We start from the raw sequence: 17,273 nt of genomic DNA on the forward strand, positions 1-17,273 counted from the left end.
AAGGAATTTAGCTCAAATTTATTCTTTCCTGTTTTTTTCTTAGCCACATAAGGAAATGGTGAGCACCAAACTGGAAGGCAAAAGTGTGGGAGTCTAAGCCATAAGTCACAGATCTGATCACTAACCCTGGAGGGCCTAAGGGCGGACACACTGTGACTGCCAGAGTCATTCACAGCCACTCTCGTCCACGGAGGCCACACTGATTTTTCCACGCCACCTTTTAACACAGCCGTCGGAAGCACTAGGCCACAGCCGCCAGGCGCCACGCACTCACCTCCTCTCCCGGGTTGATTTCCTGTACAGCTCTCACTTCTGCTAGCGTCCCCTTGTAGGTCACAATGACATTGGGGCAGCAACTATGATTCATGAGTGCAACGCTGTCAATCAGAAGAGAAAACCCAATTTTCTCAAGAAGGCAGGCAGACTGTTCAGGTAAATCCCTGGCTGTTTACTTATGAAGTTGCAGGAACTGGATCTTGGTAGGATGTTTAAAAACAAAAACAAAACCACAAAACAACCTAACAGTTGGCTACCATATTCTAAGAGGTTGTTTTTCTGCGTGTTATTTATAATCGGACCTAACATCTTTAACAGTATCGAGAAGCGAAATTCACAATTCCAAATAGCGGTTATCTCGGCCAAAAATAAAAAACACGTAACAATAAAAACAGCAGCGACAACAACTCCCAGGAACATTCCTTCCTGTTGGAGGAAGGACTCCAAACCCAGCCCCCGCAGCAAGCTGCTCCAGAGGACACTGCACAGGACAAACGGGTTGCTGTCTCCAAGCAGCTTTTTCTATTAGTGGATTATTTCTAACGGGTTTTCTTCAGATGCTGAGAGGCTGCCCCTGTGGGAGACTCCGGCTTCCTTGGGGAGGGCCTGTGGTCCCCAGAGGGGCCCTCAGAAGCCTATCTGTGTCTCTCTCTGCACCTCAATTTCCTCATCTGGAAAATTGGGACATTACTGTTCCTGCTGCTTACTGTCTGCTTTTCAGGGACGGAGAGGACAGAGAGATTCGCCTATGCGAGGGGCTTTGAGCTTTCTGATTATATCAAGGTCAAAGTTCTGAGAACAGAAATTTCTAAACTACAGGGAAAAAGTGCTTGATCTCTGAAAATGCTGCCTTTGAAATCACAATGGCGATACGATTTCAGCCCAAAGGGATTTTTTCCCCCAATTAAAACTGCCTGGAAACTGGGGCTCATATGGACACTCACATCCATATGTATCTTTGCTCTGGTGGCCAGTGTCACTTGCCTGAACCCTCGGCAACCAAAACCCCTCTCCTATTTGCCCCGGGGCCAAATGGGCAAAGAGCCGGGAAGCCTGACCGGTGAGCTGCCCCAGGTTTGCTGTACTCAAGAGGGAGTGGCCCTCTCCCACCCGCCAGCTGCCAGAGGCCTGAGTGATGGGGTGTGTGGCTGGCCTTGGGCCGGTGATAACTCGTCTTGTCCTTAGCAAGGGTCACCCCCGCCACGCATGACAGCCCACCGAGCTTGCTGACAAGTGGTGGCCAGGCGATCAGGCCCTGGGAAATCTGATAAACAAATGCGCTGAACGTTGTTATTAGAGGAAAAGCAGCTTTCTAGAACCTTGTGTAGAACTATTCGTTCATTTCAAGCCAGGCTCCTGGACATCCTTTTAATACAGGTGAGGGAAATTCACTAAGGCAAAGAACCTGAAACATTCATGCTCTCGGTGGCATCATTCTCTTGCGATGATCACTGCGAAGGGCAAACCCTCAAATACCACCCTTAACCTTGCTCTTAGCCTTGAAAACACTGAGAGGAGAGACATTCCAGAGCTTCGTCCATGTCTGAAGTTGTCTGTAAGAGCCTTCTAAAGAGGATCTAACGGCCTTTCTCTTTTCCTCCTTCCCTTTCCCAAGAGCAAAAGTCCAAAAGAGCTTTTCCCCCAAACCCTTGTTTCCTCACTATCAGAATTCAAACGGCAGACGACACCATTTTGGCCACAGGGACACTATTGTGTGAATCAACCTTCTGTTTCGCCAGTCAGGAAAGCCGATGGCAGTGGCTCAGGAGATGTGGGCCTGTACAGAGATGCTTCTCTATCCTTCAGACCCATCGGACGTGCAGATGCGGGCAGCAACAGACCGACCCACCAGGAGCTCACATGTCCTCCGTGCTTAAGTGTGTGGGTGCCTCCTTTACCTTCGGCAACCCAAAGCCAAAGGAGCCTCTAGTATATATTAAGCAACATCACCAACCCACAGGGCGGATTAACTCAGGGGATGCAGGAAAGGCTCCTTTGCTCCATCTGTGAGGGGAGGACTTGATTTCAGGGAACTGAAGCATTCTGAAAATACCCACTCCATCAGAGGCAAGGGGCAAAGCCGTTTTTGGCAATCCATTACAGTCAGAGCTACAAAGATCTCCAACAGTCAACTGGCCAGCCTTTCTTGAATTACTTAAGTATCCCTGAAGTAAAGAAGAATCGTATCGTTCCTTGAAATTTCCCAAGTTCACTACTTCAGCACAGTCTCCTTCCCAAACCGTGCTGTTTCTATACGAGTATTTTTCAGAAGGAACAGATGGATACGGTCTCTGCGTTAGCCTATGGCAATGCTTGGTTAGCAATTAGTGTTTCACTTTGAGTGTGAGAGACCCAAAGATTTCCAGAACCAAAGATATGCAAAAGGCAAATTTCTCAGCAGGGCACAGGCTGTTCCTTCTAAGCACACTAGAGAGGATTCTTTAATAACAGCTCCCTACTTAGCAGGACTTAACAAGCAACTGTTCTCTTAACTACTACCTTTGGCTCCCTAAATGTATGGGAAATATTTTGAAACCTAGTAGAATTAAAAAGGTGTCTTAATTCACTTGGAGTTTCATGCCTGCCACATGCAGTTAGGTAGGTTATTTTAAAAAATCAAAAAAAAAAAATCTAATTAGTGTTAAATAAGTAAAAGGAAGTGAAGTCAAACTCAGCTTACTCGGGAAAAATTGCTGATCCCAAATGAGAAAGCTCTTCATCTTCAATTGTGAAGCCGTTACAGTTAACCTACAGTGAGAAAAGAGGAGAGAGAAACAGATGAGCAAAAGCTTCTCTTCGGGTAGAAATCATTTCTTTAATTGTGACCTTATACAAACTAACTGGGATGATGTTCCAGTTTAGCAATGTGAAAACCTTTCTTTTGGCAAGGTATCCTTGGTCAAACAAAACTGACCCATCAATCTCATGTGTAAACAAACAAAAGCAGAATTGTTAGGAATGTAGTGCCCTTAGTGTAGCCGACCTACCCCTGCTATGCACAGTGGCCCAAGGACACTACAAGATGTCCAAGGACCGAGGTTTGCATATTTGCATGGGACTTAGGATACCTGGAGTCTAATCCCAATTATGCCACAGATCGGCTATGCGATCTCGAGGTCATCACGGAGTCCCTCTGTCCTTGATTTCCTCCCGTTAAAAAAGAAGTCACGGGGATGTAACGTACAGCACAGGGAATACAGTCAATAATATTGTATTAACTTTGTAGGGTGACAGATGGTAACCAGACTTACAGCAGGGACCGTTTCTCAATGTACACGAACGTCTGTGTATGTGAACGAATGTATGTGAATGTTGTACACCTGAAGCTAATGTAACAGTGTATGTCAGCTATATACCCATAAATGAAACATTAAAAACAAAAGAAGTCACTTGATCAGTACCTATCCCATAAAGTGAGGTGGCAAAAATGAAAGCCCTTCCGTAGGTAATCTAACTGCTGTCCATGCCTTCGAGAGGCAGAGGGGCCGAGTGCCTGAGGTTGAGGAACGGAGACCTTCCTTTCACATCTCAGCCCAGATCAACCACTGGCGACTTTCTCAACCCTTAGAAAGAAATGTTACATTGAAAAAATACCAAGAGCAACTCTCACCATTCTGGAAGTCCAACCTAGAGCTAGAAGGCTAAATACGGGGAATGTACATCCCCGAGTTTGTGTTGTTCCGTAAATTCATTCTTCCCGCCGACTTTCACTGAGAACATATGCTGGGCACTATGCAGAGAAGAGTGAACGGGCCACCATCTGTGCCCTCGAGGCACACCCAGTCTATTGGGAGACAATTCAGCGAATGTTTTTCATTTGTATCTACAATTTCAGGGGTGGACGGGGACTCCGTCTTTTGACTTTTCAAATGATGAAGCTGAAGTCGGAGAGGAGCAGTGACTTGCCCAAAGCGAGTGGCAAAGGCTGAGACCCCTGCCCCTCCCCAGCTGCCCTGAAGGCTGTGAGACACCACATGCTGCACGATTTCACCCCATGGGCTAGAACCATGCTCTTCCATACCAGAGACAATGCACGGGCGCGTTTCAGGCCAGTGGATGGGCTTTTTAAAACTAGCATCCCCTGGGCACTTACTCTGGGCCAGGCCCTGTGCTAGGTGCTGCAGATTTACCCTCTCATAAATCTGCAATACTACTCTGACGTAACCCATTTCACAGATGTGGCCACTGAGGCTCAGGGAGAGGACAATGATTAAGAACTTGTTCAGGGCCATGTATGTAGTGAGTGGCAGAATAGGACAGGAGTCAGTTCAAACCAGACATTCAGACAGCAAAGTTTTCGGAAACACAAAAGAGTTTTACACTATACCATTTTCTTCTAAAATTGTTCTCACCTATGAATATTAATATGGCAATTTTACTTAAAATTAAAGGGCCAACGTCAAGGCTTGGAAATCTCAGCACACAGAGAAGTAAAGGCTATGATGGGTTTGACTTGCAGGTTTTACAGTAAGTTCAACATATTCACAAACAGTATTTACAATTTTCAACATAAAAAGAGATCACTGAAGGTTAGGAGAACAATGCACAGCCTTTGAAGACCTGGGGTGTTGGGCATTTTTATGTAGAAGACTTAACATAGTATTTTTGGTGCCAACTTCAAGTACCCCCAGCCTATTCTGTTATCAGGACACGAATCAATTACCATTAACCAATGGCCGACAACCAACATCAGGTAAGAGTAAACTGGGATTTTCATTCATTCAACAAAATGTATTGGGGCACGAACTATGTGTCCTGCACCATAGTAGGTCCTGAACGATCCACGATCTCAGACTGGATGCTAATAGGCCTCAGCAGTGTCTGCAGAATGACAGAATAAGAACTGAGCAGCAATTTTTCAAAATGGATAGAGGGACAGATAGCTCCTCACTAACTCCAAGGGGCAGGAGACTCGCTCCTTTGCCTCTTAATCTCTTCCTCTGCATGGAGCTCAACTGGATCAGTCTGTGACTCCAAATTCCTTCAGGCTTGAATGTTCTGCGTCGCTGGATTCTACGTCCCACCCCCCCCCCCCCCCCACCCCCCACCCCCGCCCCATCCTCCTCCTCTCACTGTGCAAGAGTGAGCGTGTCTCTTTGTGGGCAAAGGCGCCTGTAAGCACACTGTCATCACTGTCCCTTCCTGGGAGGCGGTGATGGTGTGTAAGCCAGACTGCATAGCAATTTCCCTGCCAGTTTTCCCTCCCTTCTGAAATATCCCTGGAGAAGAAAAGTGAACTTGCATGTTAAGAAAGATGCATGGGCCACTGTCCTTTTTTTCAAGTCAAATCAGGCGTAAGTACTTTGCTAAAGCTATTCTCATAATTAGCATTTAGACTAGATGTAGGCTGCACACCAAAAATACATTTCCCAACCATGCATATGTTCCCAGTGATTAAAATGCACCTCCGTGCTGTCGGAGGAGCACAGTCATCTCCCGCTGCCAGCTGCTACTGGGCCACAGGCTAACCTACAACACCCCCCACAAAGCAGAGAGAGGAGAGGGCTCAGAGGCTGGAACAGAGCACACACAGCCTGAGGCTGAGAGACGGGGCCAGAGGGTGGCAAGGGGCTGGACCAGCACTTTTCAGTTTTGCTTTAGAGTTTTCTTTGGGGATACTAAATGTCCCTTTCCAAATTTATACACGAAAAAAATGTGTGTGTACGCATGCACATACAACCTGAGAACAGATATTATGATTTGATAAATATAAAATCTAAAAAGGAATGAATTATCTCCATTATATATGTGTATGTGAATATATGTACGTGTGTGTGTGTGTGTGTGTGTGTGTGTGTGTGTGTGTACAGATACAGATATATATATTGGTATCTCCTGGATTTTCTGAGTCAGTCCAAATTTCAGAGATCCTGAGTCATTTCACCACAAATATACTCCTGCTTGTGAGATCAAGTGCCTTGGTTTCTAGTTCTGAAAACATGGTCCCATATCTACTACACCAACACTGAGAAGTCCTATCAGCGTGTATTACTGTGTTAGAGGAAAAGTGATCTTTTTTTTCACAGCTGGAAGTGAAGGTACACACTATATTCATTTCATTTTTCCTATGCTTTCATATAACCATGCCTTCTCCATGTCCAGAAAAAGGTCATGTATCTAGTTTCTTTTAAAAAAATGGAGGGGCGCCTAGGTGGCTCAGTCGGTTAAGCCTCCGACTTCAGCTCAGGTCACGATCTCATGGTCTGTGAGTTCGAGCCCCGCGCCAGGCTCTGGGCTGATGGCTCGGAGCCTGGAGCCTGCTTCCGATTCTGTCTCCCTCTCTCTCTGCCCCTCCCCCGTTCATGCTCTGTCTCTATCTGTCTCAAAAATAAATAAACGTTAAAAAAAATTTTTTTTAATAAAAAAATAAAAATAAAAAAATGGAAACTTAGTCAATTCCTCAGCTTCCCATCATCATGCAAATCCACTGTCTTAGGACACGTAGGAAAGTGTGTTGTAAATCCAGGATAATTTGAAAATCAGGAAAATCTACTTTAGCACTCATAACTGGAATCCATTTTTTCTTTTACAAAGAACAGCATGTTTATTTTTGATGATGACAGTCACAAAATAGAAACATACCTATATAGCATAATGTCCATCAAGGAATTCATTCAACTGGTAGCAGTGATTCTCATGGGGGTTAAAGTGGGTTGGAAAAGTGATAAAGACTCATTTCATTCTCCATATATGTAATTTTTGAGATGGAAGAATTATGGATGCTTTTTAATCAGTTTCTTCTTTTTAGTATTTTCTTAAGTTATACACACTCATTGTAAACAAAATTCAGAAAATTAACCAATAAAAAAAACAAAAATTTTCTATGATTCAGGAGATAACTGTGAACTTCTACTTTACCTTTCTTTAGCATATGCATATTTTCATATTATACACAATTTTCATCCTGCTTTCACACTTACCGCTGTGTCAACATTTTCCTAATCTTTAGACATTTGTTGAAATAAAAGTTATAAAGGCCATCATAAAGCTATGCCATAATTTATTTACCAAATTCCTATACTGCTGGCCACTTGTAATACTTCCTTTTTGTTTTTCTTTTCCTTTTTTTCTCTTTTCTTTTTCAATTTTAAAAAGAACCCCACAATAGACAATTTGCATGTCGATCACTATCCATAATCTCTGATTCCTTCCTTAGGACAGATTCCTAGAAATGGAATTACTTGGTCAAAGGGTACTTTTGGTGATGCTGCTTCTGTTCGAAGACAAGGTCTTTTGTGGAGCTAGAGACTGAAGGTTCTGGTAGGAGAATGTAGCTATTTCCACCCACAGATCAGTCTTTTGGTATTTCTCCCTCTGGGAAGGTCACTTACCAACTACACGTTCGGTTTGTAGGGGAAGATGCAGGGTATATAAGGGAGTGAAACCTGATCCAGTAAGTCATGCCAGAAAGAACCACCCTGGCCACAAGAGGAGGATCTATGCAGCCAGAGTGCATTGGCTGAAGAGTAATCACTGTGCTTTCTTCACCTGTTCCTACCATGCCCACGTCTGGCGTCAGCCATGCACACGGCTGGCTTCCAGTGCCTCAGCCGCTTCCAAGTTGCGCTTGTCTAGAAGTCTAATTTTTTAATGAGATCCGATTTGGGGAAACCTAGACTTCTCTGAAGGCTTCTTAGCCACCATCATCAGTAAAGACTTCCTGTACCTAGACTCACTCGGACTCCTCTCCATGGTGACTGTCCTCCCTAGGGCCATCTTTTTTTTTTTTTTTTTTTTAAATCTAATGTTTATTTATTTTTTGAGAGAGAGACAGAGTGTGAGTTGGGGAGGGGCAGAGAGAGAGGGAGACACAGAATCCAAAGCAGGCTCCAGCCTCTGAGCCGTCAGCACAGAGCCCAATGCAGGGCTTGAACTCACGAACTGTGAGATCATGACCTGAGCTGAAGTCATATGCTTAACCCACTGAGCCACCCAGGTGCCCACTCTCTAGGGCCATCTTGAGAGGGCCTCCTTCTTGAGGATGTCTGGATTGCCTGTGCTTTATCAACATAGTGTTGGTAGCAGTAAAAAACACTGCTGTCAGAATGGAAGGCTTAAGAGAAGAAAAGTCAGATTTAATGTAGAAATCTCAAATGGTCTTTTCCTTTCAGGGGCACCTGGATGGCTCAGTCAGTTAAGCGTCGGACTTTGGCTCAAGTCATGATCTCACCATTTGTGAGTTCGAGCCCCACATCGGCCTCTGTGCTGACAGCTCAGAGCCTGGAGCCTGCTTTGGATTCTGTGTCTCCCTGTCTCTCTACCCCTTCCCCGCTCACACTGTGTCACTTTCTCCTTCAAAATAAACAAACATTAAAACACTTGTTTAAAAAAATGGTCCTCTCCTTTCAAGGAGCTTCCAAGTAGGCCACAGTACTGGGGCACTGCAACCCCTCTGCTTTCATCAGCTGTCTCTCTAGCAAGAGGCAGAGGTAGGGCAACTCTCCTATGTACCACCATCGGAGGGCCAGGCCAAGGTCTGCTCAAGGTCACTGAGCAGGGCTCTGCAGAACAGGGTCCAACAGGTCAACAGCCTTGTCCTCATAGAAGCCGTCAGTCTGTTTCAGTTTATCTTTTTAAACTTTTTAAAATCTTTTTCAGTTTTATCTTTCCCGAGTGTGTGCTGGGGAGAAGGACTGGGCAGGGAGGGAATGGCTAGAGTAAGCGTCACCTGATGCTGGCATTCTTACCTGGGCAAAGAGGACCACCAGGCTATCACTGTCGGGAAATTCGAGGTGCTTGGAGTAGAAGTGATGAAGGGCAGCAACATCACTCTGAATCAAGTCCTTCTTCTCATTGTCTAGTTTATCCAGATCTGTGGGTAAGCAAACCATTATTCACCAGGGAGGAAGGCTGGATTTCTAGCTACATCCTTTCCTTACTATAAATGGCAGGGAAAAAAAAAATACGCAGAGCCCCTAGAAGATCTTCTTCCCCACTACTTGGTCTAAATGATAAACTCTAGGCAAAGAAAAGCATGCCGTTTCTTCCTTCTCTTCCTGTGACAACCGGGAAGTCACTCAGATCATGAAATTTCAACTGACTGTTAGTAACGAGGTCAGGAATGGGTGGCCAGGATGGATAACCAGCCTCGGTCTGGCCCAGCCCCCTCTCCCCCCACTGGCCCTGGAATCTGTGTCATGGTCAAGAAGCTGGACAGCCCTGGCTTAATGCTTTTCGGTCAGGCCATCAGCTGTTTACAGGACTGCAATTCAGCAAAGATACAAAAATATTCAGCACGCCAGGAGAGCCAGCAGGAGATCGCTTGGGACGCAATAATTCATCCGCGAGTTCCTACTTCCCCTTAATTATTTCCTACTAATCATGTCAACTCAGAAAAAAAAAAGTTATAGTCATTTTTCAAAACAGCACACAAATCAAAGTAAAAACTAGTAATTAAAATCCCCACCACCGCGACGAATACAAGCTTTCCGCAATTTCCCTTCTTCAATCCTTAGTCCCCATTAACGGTGTCGCTAAAATAACTCTTCGGCCAGTCACAGAAGTCACAGACAGACTTACGTGATTCAAACTCCTTCACAGCTAACAATTTCTCTGAAGGCGTTCTCTCTGGGTGGATTTTCTAGCAATTGGAAAGAAATCACAGAGAAGGAGATTTTAACCACTGGGGCAAAAAACACTGCTTTCGCTTTTACATCGACGTGAAGGAAGAGCAACGATCCTCAATGAAGCAAAGAAAACTCTCTAAGGAGTCCTGTCATCGGGCTTGGAGAGTGTCTGCCCAACACCCAAACCCGACAGACTCCTTCAGAAAACTTGTTAAAGCTTCTGCCACATTCCTGACTCCCCGATAATGCCATATGCACACAGTAGGCTCAAGAATGCCTGTTACGGGAAAGCAGAGTGGCGGGAAATCAACTTTTTAGGGCCCCGACTTAAAAGGACTCTGAGTCTACAGAGAAACCATCCTATTTATTATTTCTCCTTCTAAAAAGGAACAAAATCAAACCCCCCATCCATTTTACACTTTCTTTAAGCATAGGCTAAAATGATCTCAAATTCTGTGTTTCAAAAAGAACACTTTTGGTGGTATCTGTGAGCCCAGATTCACTTTAAACGTGTTTCTGGCTTTGTTCTAGACACCCCAAGAGGAGCTAACAATAGTAAACCTGCTAGGCTTTGAGAACATGAATAAACTTGGTGTTGACAAGAGTTCAAAAGCGGAGCTCAAGAGCTGGCCTGAGGCCGTGTCTTTGTAATCTGGCTATTCAATTTGGGGATACAGGTGGTCTAACAGGGCGCTCTCACCTCCCTAGTTAACATGTTAAGCTTCCCCTTGGTAGTTGGGTAGCCTGTCTCCCCTAATCCTTTGCAAGCTACTAGAATACAAATGGTCTGGTTTTTCTAATCATCCAGTCCTACTGAGATGAAAAGATGGGCAGGTAACTTTTCATTTAATAGACTATTAGTAGTAGTAGTAATTATAATAAAAGTTGAATGGAACTGGTATAAACTCATCAGAGCATTCAGACCCCCTCCTGGTGCCCGAACACTTCAATTGTTCTTTTTGGAGCAGAAATCTCCCATTCACAGGACACATTTCTATAAGATTAGCAAGGCTTCTTGCCTGGGAAGGCTTCTCCTTTAGGAAAGCACACCAGCTTCGTCTGAATTCTTAACCACAATTTCTATAAACGACATGGTAGAGTTGGAGGCGGGGGAGGGAAGAACCAACAAACCAGTCACCCATCTTCCCAAGACACTTAGAGATCTAACTGTGGTGGTTTATTCACCCTGACGCCTCCCAGAGGCACCCCATTTCCTCCTACCCTTTCCTCTGACCGCGAACTCAGCATATGTTTAAAGACAATTGTTCATAAGGACACAAAAGTCAACATCCTCCAGGGAAAACCATTTGGAGTTTTTGGTCTCAGCCTGCAGGCAACCCTTGAATCCTTTGGTTGCCCCATGAGCTGATGAAGTGGCAGTTCAGCGAGCACCTGACCCAAGCTGCACATAATGGAACAATGACCTCAGAGTTCGGAAATGTTCTACTTCTGTTTATGTCGCCCAGGATCCTAACTTGGGTTGGGGACAGATATGTGCCAGTCATTACAATCACATTTGGCTTAGGTAAAAAATAGAAAGTTTTAAAGGGAAGCAGGGAGGTAGGTGTGAAGAAGAGGTGGATGAAATTTCAGCTTCAAAACATTACAGTACAGAGGTCCTGCCACCAACTTCCTCAGTATTAGCGAGCGCCTCCACGGATCTATGCCTTGTAAGTGCCACACGACCTACTTCACGGTGTCACAAGGACATGCCCTACGGTGCTTCCCCCCTTTCTTTGGTTTGGTCCTTTGGAGATCGGCGTCATCAGCCCACAACCAGTAAGGACTGACAAAGAACAGCAGAGGACCCCGGTCCTGGCATCATCAGTGCTAGAAACTGTTCACAGCCGTCATCTGCTCCCACTGGGGGCAATTCTTTCTTTGCTTCTTCTTCTGTCTTTTACCCTCTTCCTCTCTCCCCTTACCTCGATCTCTACTTCTTTCCACTCCTCTTTCCCTTCTCCTTTGCATAGACCGTGCTGGTGGCTCTATCCCATCCCTTGCCTGTCTGGGCAAGAGCAAGTATGGAGGCAGGGAGGGACAGCGCACAGCACGGGGGAGAGGTGGGGTGCCCTCCAGGTGTCAGAAAGAAAAGGGAAAATCGCGACGCTTCTCAGGCCAGTCTGGGTCCCTGGGATGCTCTAGTTGTTTTCACTCGGGTCTTCATGCTTTAAAAGGCCCTATTTTTCTATGTAAACCTATCATAAAAAGTTCAGAACTTAACAGCTGTGGCTATGCCCCTGGCCTAGGATAAGTGACATCCTATTAGCAGGGGACAAAGGACAGACCAGCTTACGCCGGGACTGCCGTTCCCACGCCCGTCCATAGGGACATGGCAGGAAACAGAGTCCAAGAATGTTTAACAAGAGCCGATCACCACCCACAGGTCACTCATCTTTCTGACCTTTAAGAAAAAAAGAAAAGAAAATGCACTTGAATATTAGCCCATTTCCTCACCTGTTTGGCCAGAATCCTTGCAGTCAGCCTCACAGTCTCTGAGGGATTCCAGTTTTCCCCAAAAACAACCATGGGAGAACATTCCAGCTTGTGCATGGGCCAATCTTCTTTCTGGGAAGGTTAAAAAAAAAGGATTAAACACACACACACACACACACAAACACACACACACAGGAATAAAGTTCGAGAAGAGAGGACGCAGTAAGTCCCTCTAGTTAGGGTCAAGTGAAATATGTTTCCTTTTGGAAAACATGATGGTGCTCATAAAAGCTAGAGATAAAAACATCCTTTAAGATAGAGACGGCTGTATGACCTTGACTTGGGCCTGGCCAAGGCTGCTGGGATGAGAAAATCTGCTTTGTGTTTTTTCATCACGCATCTCGTGTCTTTCTGCAGCCTCTGGTTATTCCAAACAACTCCTACAGCTTTCCATTATCTGTGGGAGTTGTCAAACCACAGTGGTGAGTGACGGGGCATTAGCCATTGATGTGGCCCTGCTCCCTCACGGTCCTGGATGGTTCTCTCTTCACATCAGGGCAAATAACTGATAGCTGTACTCAGCAACTAGTCCCCTTGTACAGGTGATAAAAAGCAAAACACAAATGAAGGCTTTGTCGAGGGCCCTCAAAGAGTCTGGCAAAGGCAGCTATTGGGGATATTTAGGAATACAGACTCCTTAAACATTCAGTTGATAGCATAGGGACACTGTATTCCTTTTGGTCCCATCTGGCCACTCCTATGGCCCAGGTTGGGCCACTACTGGCAGGGCAAAGACGCCATCGGTGGAGAGAGGCGGGGTGAGGGAGGACGGACAGCATGGTGCCGTGGCAGCCAAGGAGGAAAGTAGTCTGAGGAAGGCGGAGGACTGGTGATGTGGCCGCTGGTGACGAGGCTGGTGGAATGACTGAGAACTGGCTGGACGTCATGGAGCTCACCACTGACTGACAAAACCCAGCAGTGCTGGCGTGAAGGGGCCAGGGACAGCGGGGGCGAGGACACCGCAGGAAGAGCGGAAGCAGAGCTGGAAACTGGGAGGAATGGGCGAGGGCTGGGGGTGGAGGGTGGAGGGAGGATGACTGGAGGGGGGAAGCGTCAGAGCACTTGGCTTATGGACGGGAGTCTTCAGACTTGCTCTCTCTCCACAGAATTGGGTGTGTCCTCTTCTTCCCTCGGCCTCCCCACCTCAGAAAACGGCCAGCCTGTTCTTTCCGATGCTCAGGCTGGAACCCGGGGACATCCGTGTTCTCACCCCCTCACACTCCACATTCACCTCCGGCACATCCGTTCTCCCTGCCTTCAGAACCATCAGGAACCCGACCGCCTTTCCCGGCCCCGCCTTCCTGCCCTGCCCCGCCACCAGTACTGCCCAGGCCTCCCACCCGGACGCCTGCTTCTGCCCCTGCCCCTGTGGGCCATGCCCACAGAGCAGCCCGGGCGGTCCATCCTGCCACACAGAACTCAGATCCCACCAGGTCTCAGCTCAGAACCTTCAAACGGCTTCTCGTCTCACAGCCAAAGGCAAAACCTTAAAGATAACGATGAGCCACTCAGGACGGGAGCCCGCTCCACTCCTCTGACCTCATCGCCTCCTACAACGCTCTCCTTGCCCCACTCCACGTCAACCACACAGTCCCCCTGCAACTCCTTAAACAGACCGCGCATGCTCCTGCCGCAAGACCTTTCTCACCCGCTGTATCCCTGACTACGGCCCTCTCCCCCTAGATACCCATTTTGCTCCCTGCCTCACTCTTCCACATCTCTGCTCAAATGTCACCTTCCCAAGATGCCTGCCATGAATAGCCTATCAAAACAACACATGCCCGTCACTGTCCATTTCCTTGCTCCAGGCTTCTTACGCACTTCTCACCACCTGATACACTGCATATTTGTAAGTGTTTTGGTTAGTATCTGTCTCTCCCCATTAAAATAAAGGAACTCAGTCTGGTGTGCTTTTTTCCACATTTATAACCCCAGAACCTAGAACAAGGCCTGGCATTTACAAGGCACTTAATGAAGTTGCTGAATGAATGAAGATGTCTCTCTACCCCTTTGCCCCCCACCTCCATCCCAAGAAGGAAAAACACCATGTCACCTAATGGCTTAATACGCTACGTGGCACAGGCCATTGGCTCAAATTCTGTGCCAAGATGTTCTGCACGATTGAATAACGCCGTGCCGAATATAACTAAGAGCAGGGAGAGAAAGAAATGACAAGATATGCACAAGGGAGAAGGGGATCTGTTTTTAGCCAAAGCCTGAAATGAGAGCACAGTGATGAGGCAAAGAGAGAAAAGACAAGAGGGCATCAGGCCTCGGGATAGCTGCAGGAAACAGGGACCGCCGGCCGGGGCCAGACGGATAATTAGCATCTGTGAGCGAGTGTCTGGGGTGAAACTGGGGGTTCTAGGAGAAGGACTCCACAGAGCCTCCCAGAGGTTGCTTTTCCGAACTGTAGGTCTTGGTATCAGTGTTTAACAACGACAACTCCTGGGAGAGAGAAGTTTAATACGAACCTTTCTTACTGTGATTTATCTATTGTTTCCTAATAGAATTAGCTTAGTAATAGAATTAACATAAAATTAATGTTAGTATAAATAACACACAACGATGACACTTACTGATATGAATGTGTCCCCACAGGGAAGGGAACCAGACTACAAGGGACACTGTGGGAGAAGAGCAGAGAGCTGTCAAGCAGACACTGGTCTGGGGCTCAGGAAACCTGCGTTCTTGTCCCCGTTCTGCAGCTATGTGACACTAGGCAGACCTCTTAATCCCTCTGCATCTGTACCCTTGGCTGTAAATAACATAATCCCCGAGTTACTTAGCAGGTCCAGGATTCTGAGTCTCTGGTTTTACACCTTCCAACAGTGGCAATCGGATACGAAGCCTGAAGATGACCAAGAAATGGCGGACCTTCATGTAGGAATAATCGGGCATTCATGCAACCACAAAGGCTCCCTGTGAGGATCCAACAGCTCATCCGGAACAGTGCCTGGCACATAGTGCCCTCTCAGAAAGCACTGCTTAACTGTTCATTCCCTGGTTTGTTCATTCATTCAGTAAGTCCTACCACTGACCCTAGAGGCAGGGATGGGAAGCGTAGTCCTTGACTTTAAGAAGTTCATGACTATGTCAGGAGACCTATAAAGAGCACCACGTGAGACAATCCCACACATGGCAGTCAAATCAGAGAGTCAGATAGATGCAAAGTGCAGATTCATTTAAGTTTCATTAAGCGGAATTTCCCAGAATAAGTTTTCACTCTCTGCTGGAAGGTGGTGAGAAATGTGGATTAAAGGAGGAAAGACAGAGATGTACCTCAGTGGCACTGCTCAGCTGTAATTCTTTTTTTTTTTTTTTTTTTTTTTTAACAAAAAGGTGGGAGGGAGGAGAGCATCTGACAGAAATGTCAGGTTCTGGGCATATCCTTACATACTTCTTCTACTGGAGAGATGGTCCACACATCATAGAGAACCCACCAGGGGCATGTGCCCTAGTTATGACTATAAAAAATTGTAAACAATCGGATTGGACAAAATTGAAAAAAATTTAAGCTAGCCTGATGAACAGGAATAAATGTTACCAATTAATAGTTTTGTTTTCTAGTATTGGCAGTTTGTTTATACACAGAGAACCCTTTATGCTAATTTTTAAAACATTTTTGTCAGTTTTTCTAAGACTTCCATTTTTAAAATTCTTTTAATGTTTATTTTTGAGAGAGAGAGAGAGAGAAGGAGAAAGAGAAAGAGAGAGAGCACATGTGCAGGGGAGGGGCCGGGAGAAAGGAAGACACAGAATCTGAAGCAGGCTCCAGGCTCTGAGCTGTCAGCACAGAGCCTGACGCGGAGCTCGAACCCATGAACCATAAGATCATGACCTGAGCTGATGTCGAACACTTAACCAACTGAGCCACCCAGGAGCCCCTCTACAACTTTTTATTTTCTTTTTTTTTTAATTTTTTTTAATGTTTATTTATTTTGAGAGAGGAGAGAGAGAGAGAGAGAGAGACAGAGACAGAGACAGAATGTGAGCAGGGGAGGGGCAGAGAGAGAGAGAGAGAGAGAGGGAGGGAGACACAGAATCCAAAGCAGGCTCCAGGCTCTGAGCTGTCAGCACAGAGCCCGACGTGGGGCTCGAACCCACGAACTGTGAGATCATGACCTGAGCCAAAGTCGGATGCTTAACTGATTGAGCCACCCAGGCGCCCCAGACTTTTTCTAATGTTTTTGTTCAAAAGTCAAGCTAATACTCCTGCTCTGATTGTAATCTTTATACAATTTTATGTAAATTTGGATCCTATTTTCCAGAAAATTATACAAATACACAGGAAGGACTCAGAAAGACACATCCCAAAGTGCTAGTAGTGATTTTCTGTGGAAGGACAAGATTATGGATCCTCCTTTTGTTCTCATTTCAGACTGTACTTTCTAATTTTTCTAAAATGAGCACAGAGTATTTGTGGAATAAAATTAAACAACTAAATCTACATAAAAGATACAGAAATTTCTGTACCCTTTATAAACTTCTTCATTTCTGTACCCTTTATAAACTTCTTCATTTTCAGTCAGCATAATCATGCTCTGCCTGATTTTCCTTTTTGTGCATGGACAAAAATGCCTAAAGATGCATAAAGAGCTGTGAAATTGTCTCCTGGTACGCCAGCATTTCCAACGCTGGAAGTAAAGAGTGATTGCTATTTCCTCCAGTTTTTTGCTGAGTGAGATGGTACGTTGTCTTCCTGGACAAGGAGATGGGGGGTTTTATTGTGCAGACCCCTTTCTAACTCTTGCGCCTGGTGTTTCTCTTGCTGTAATGGAGCTTTCAAAACAGACATAGTCTACTTGGACAAATGCGTGTGACTTCCTGAAATGTGGAATAGTAAGAAAACGTCACGTGATCTCTGCTGCCACTACCATTATCTTCCAGAGGAACAGAGCAAAAGCCGTCAGGTACGCACCGACCATCTCACGG

The 17,273-nt window shown here is 45.9% G+C and overlaps 1 protein-coding gene across 2 annotated transcripts in view; it reads right to left on the reverse strand.

The window, feature by feature from the left end:
* Positions 1-17,273, reverse strand: part of SMYD2 (SET and MYND domain containing 2) — a 50,697-nt gene that overhangs the window by 10,041 nt on the left and 23,383 nt on the right. For both annotated transcript variants that reach the window (XM_045048767.1, XM_023248067.2), the window contains exons 3-7: positions 12,300-12,410; positions 9,796-9,856; positions 8,964-9,088; positions 2,957-3,024; positions 275-377 (exon numbers count right to left, since the gene is read on the reverse strand). In XM_045048767.1, coding sequence (XP_044904702.1) covers positions 275-377; positions 2,957-3,024; positions 8,964-9,088; positions 9,796-9,856; positions 12,300-12,410 — 468 coding nt within the window. The remainder of the gene's footprint in view (positions 1-274; positions 378-2,956; positions 3,025-8,963; positions 9,089-9,795; positions 9,857-12,299; positions 12,411-17,273) is intronic.

The sequence above is a fragment of the Felis catus genome, chromosome F1 (genome assembly GCF_018350175.1).
Source record: "Felis catus isolate Fca126 chromosome F1, F.catus_Fca126_mat1.0, whole genome shotgun sequence".
NCBI classification, from domain to species: Eukaryota; Metazoa; Chordata; class Mammalia; order Carnivora; family Felidae; genus Felis; species Felis catus.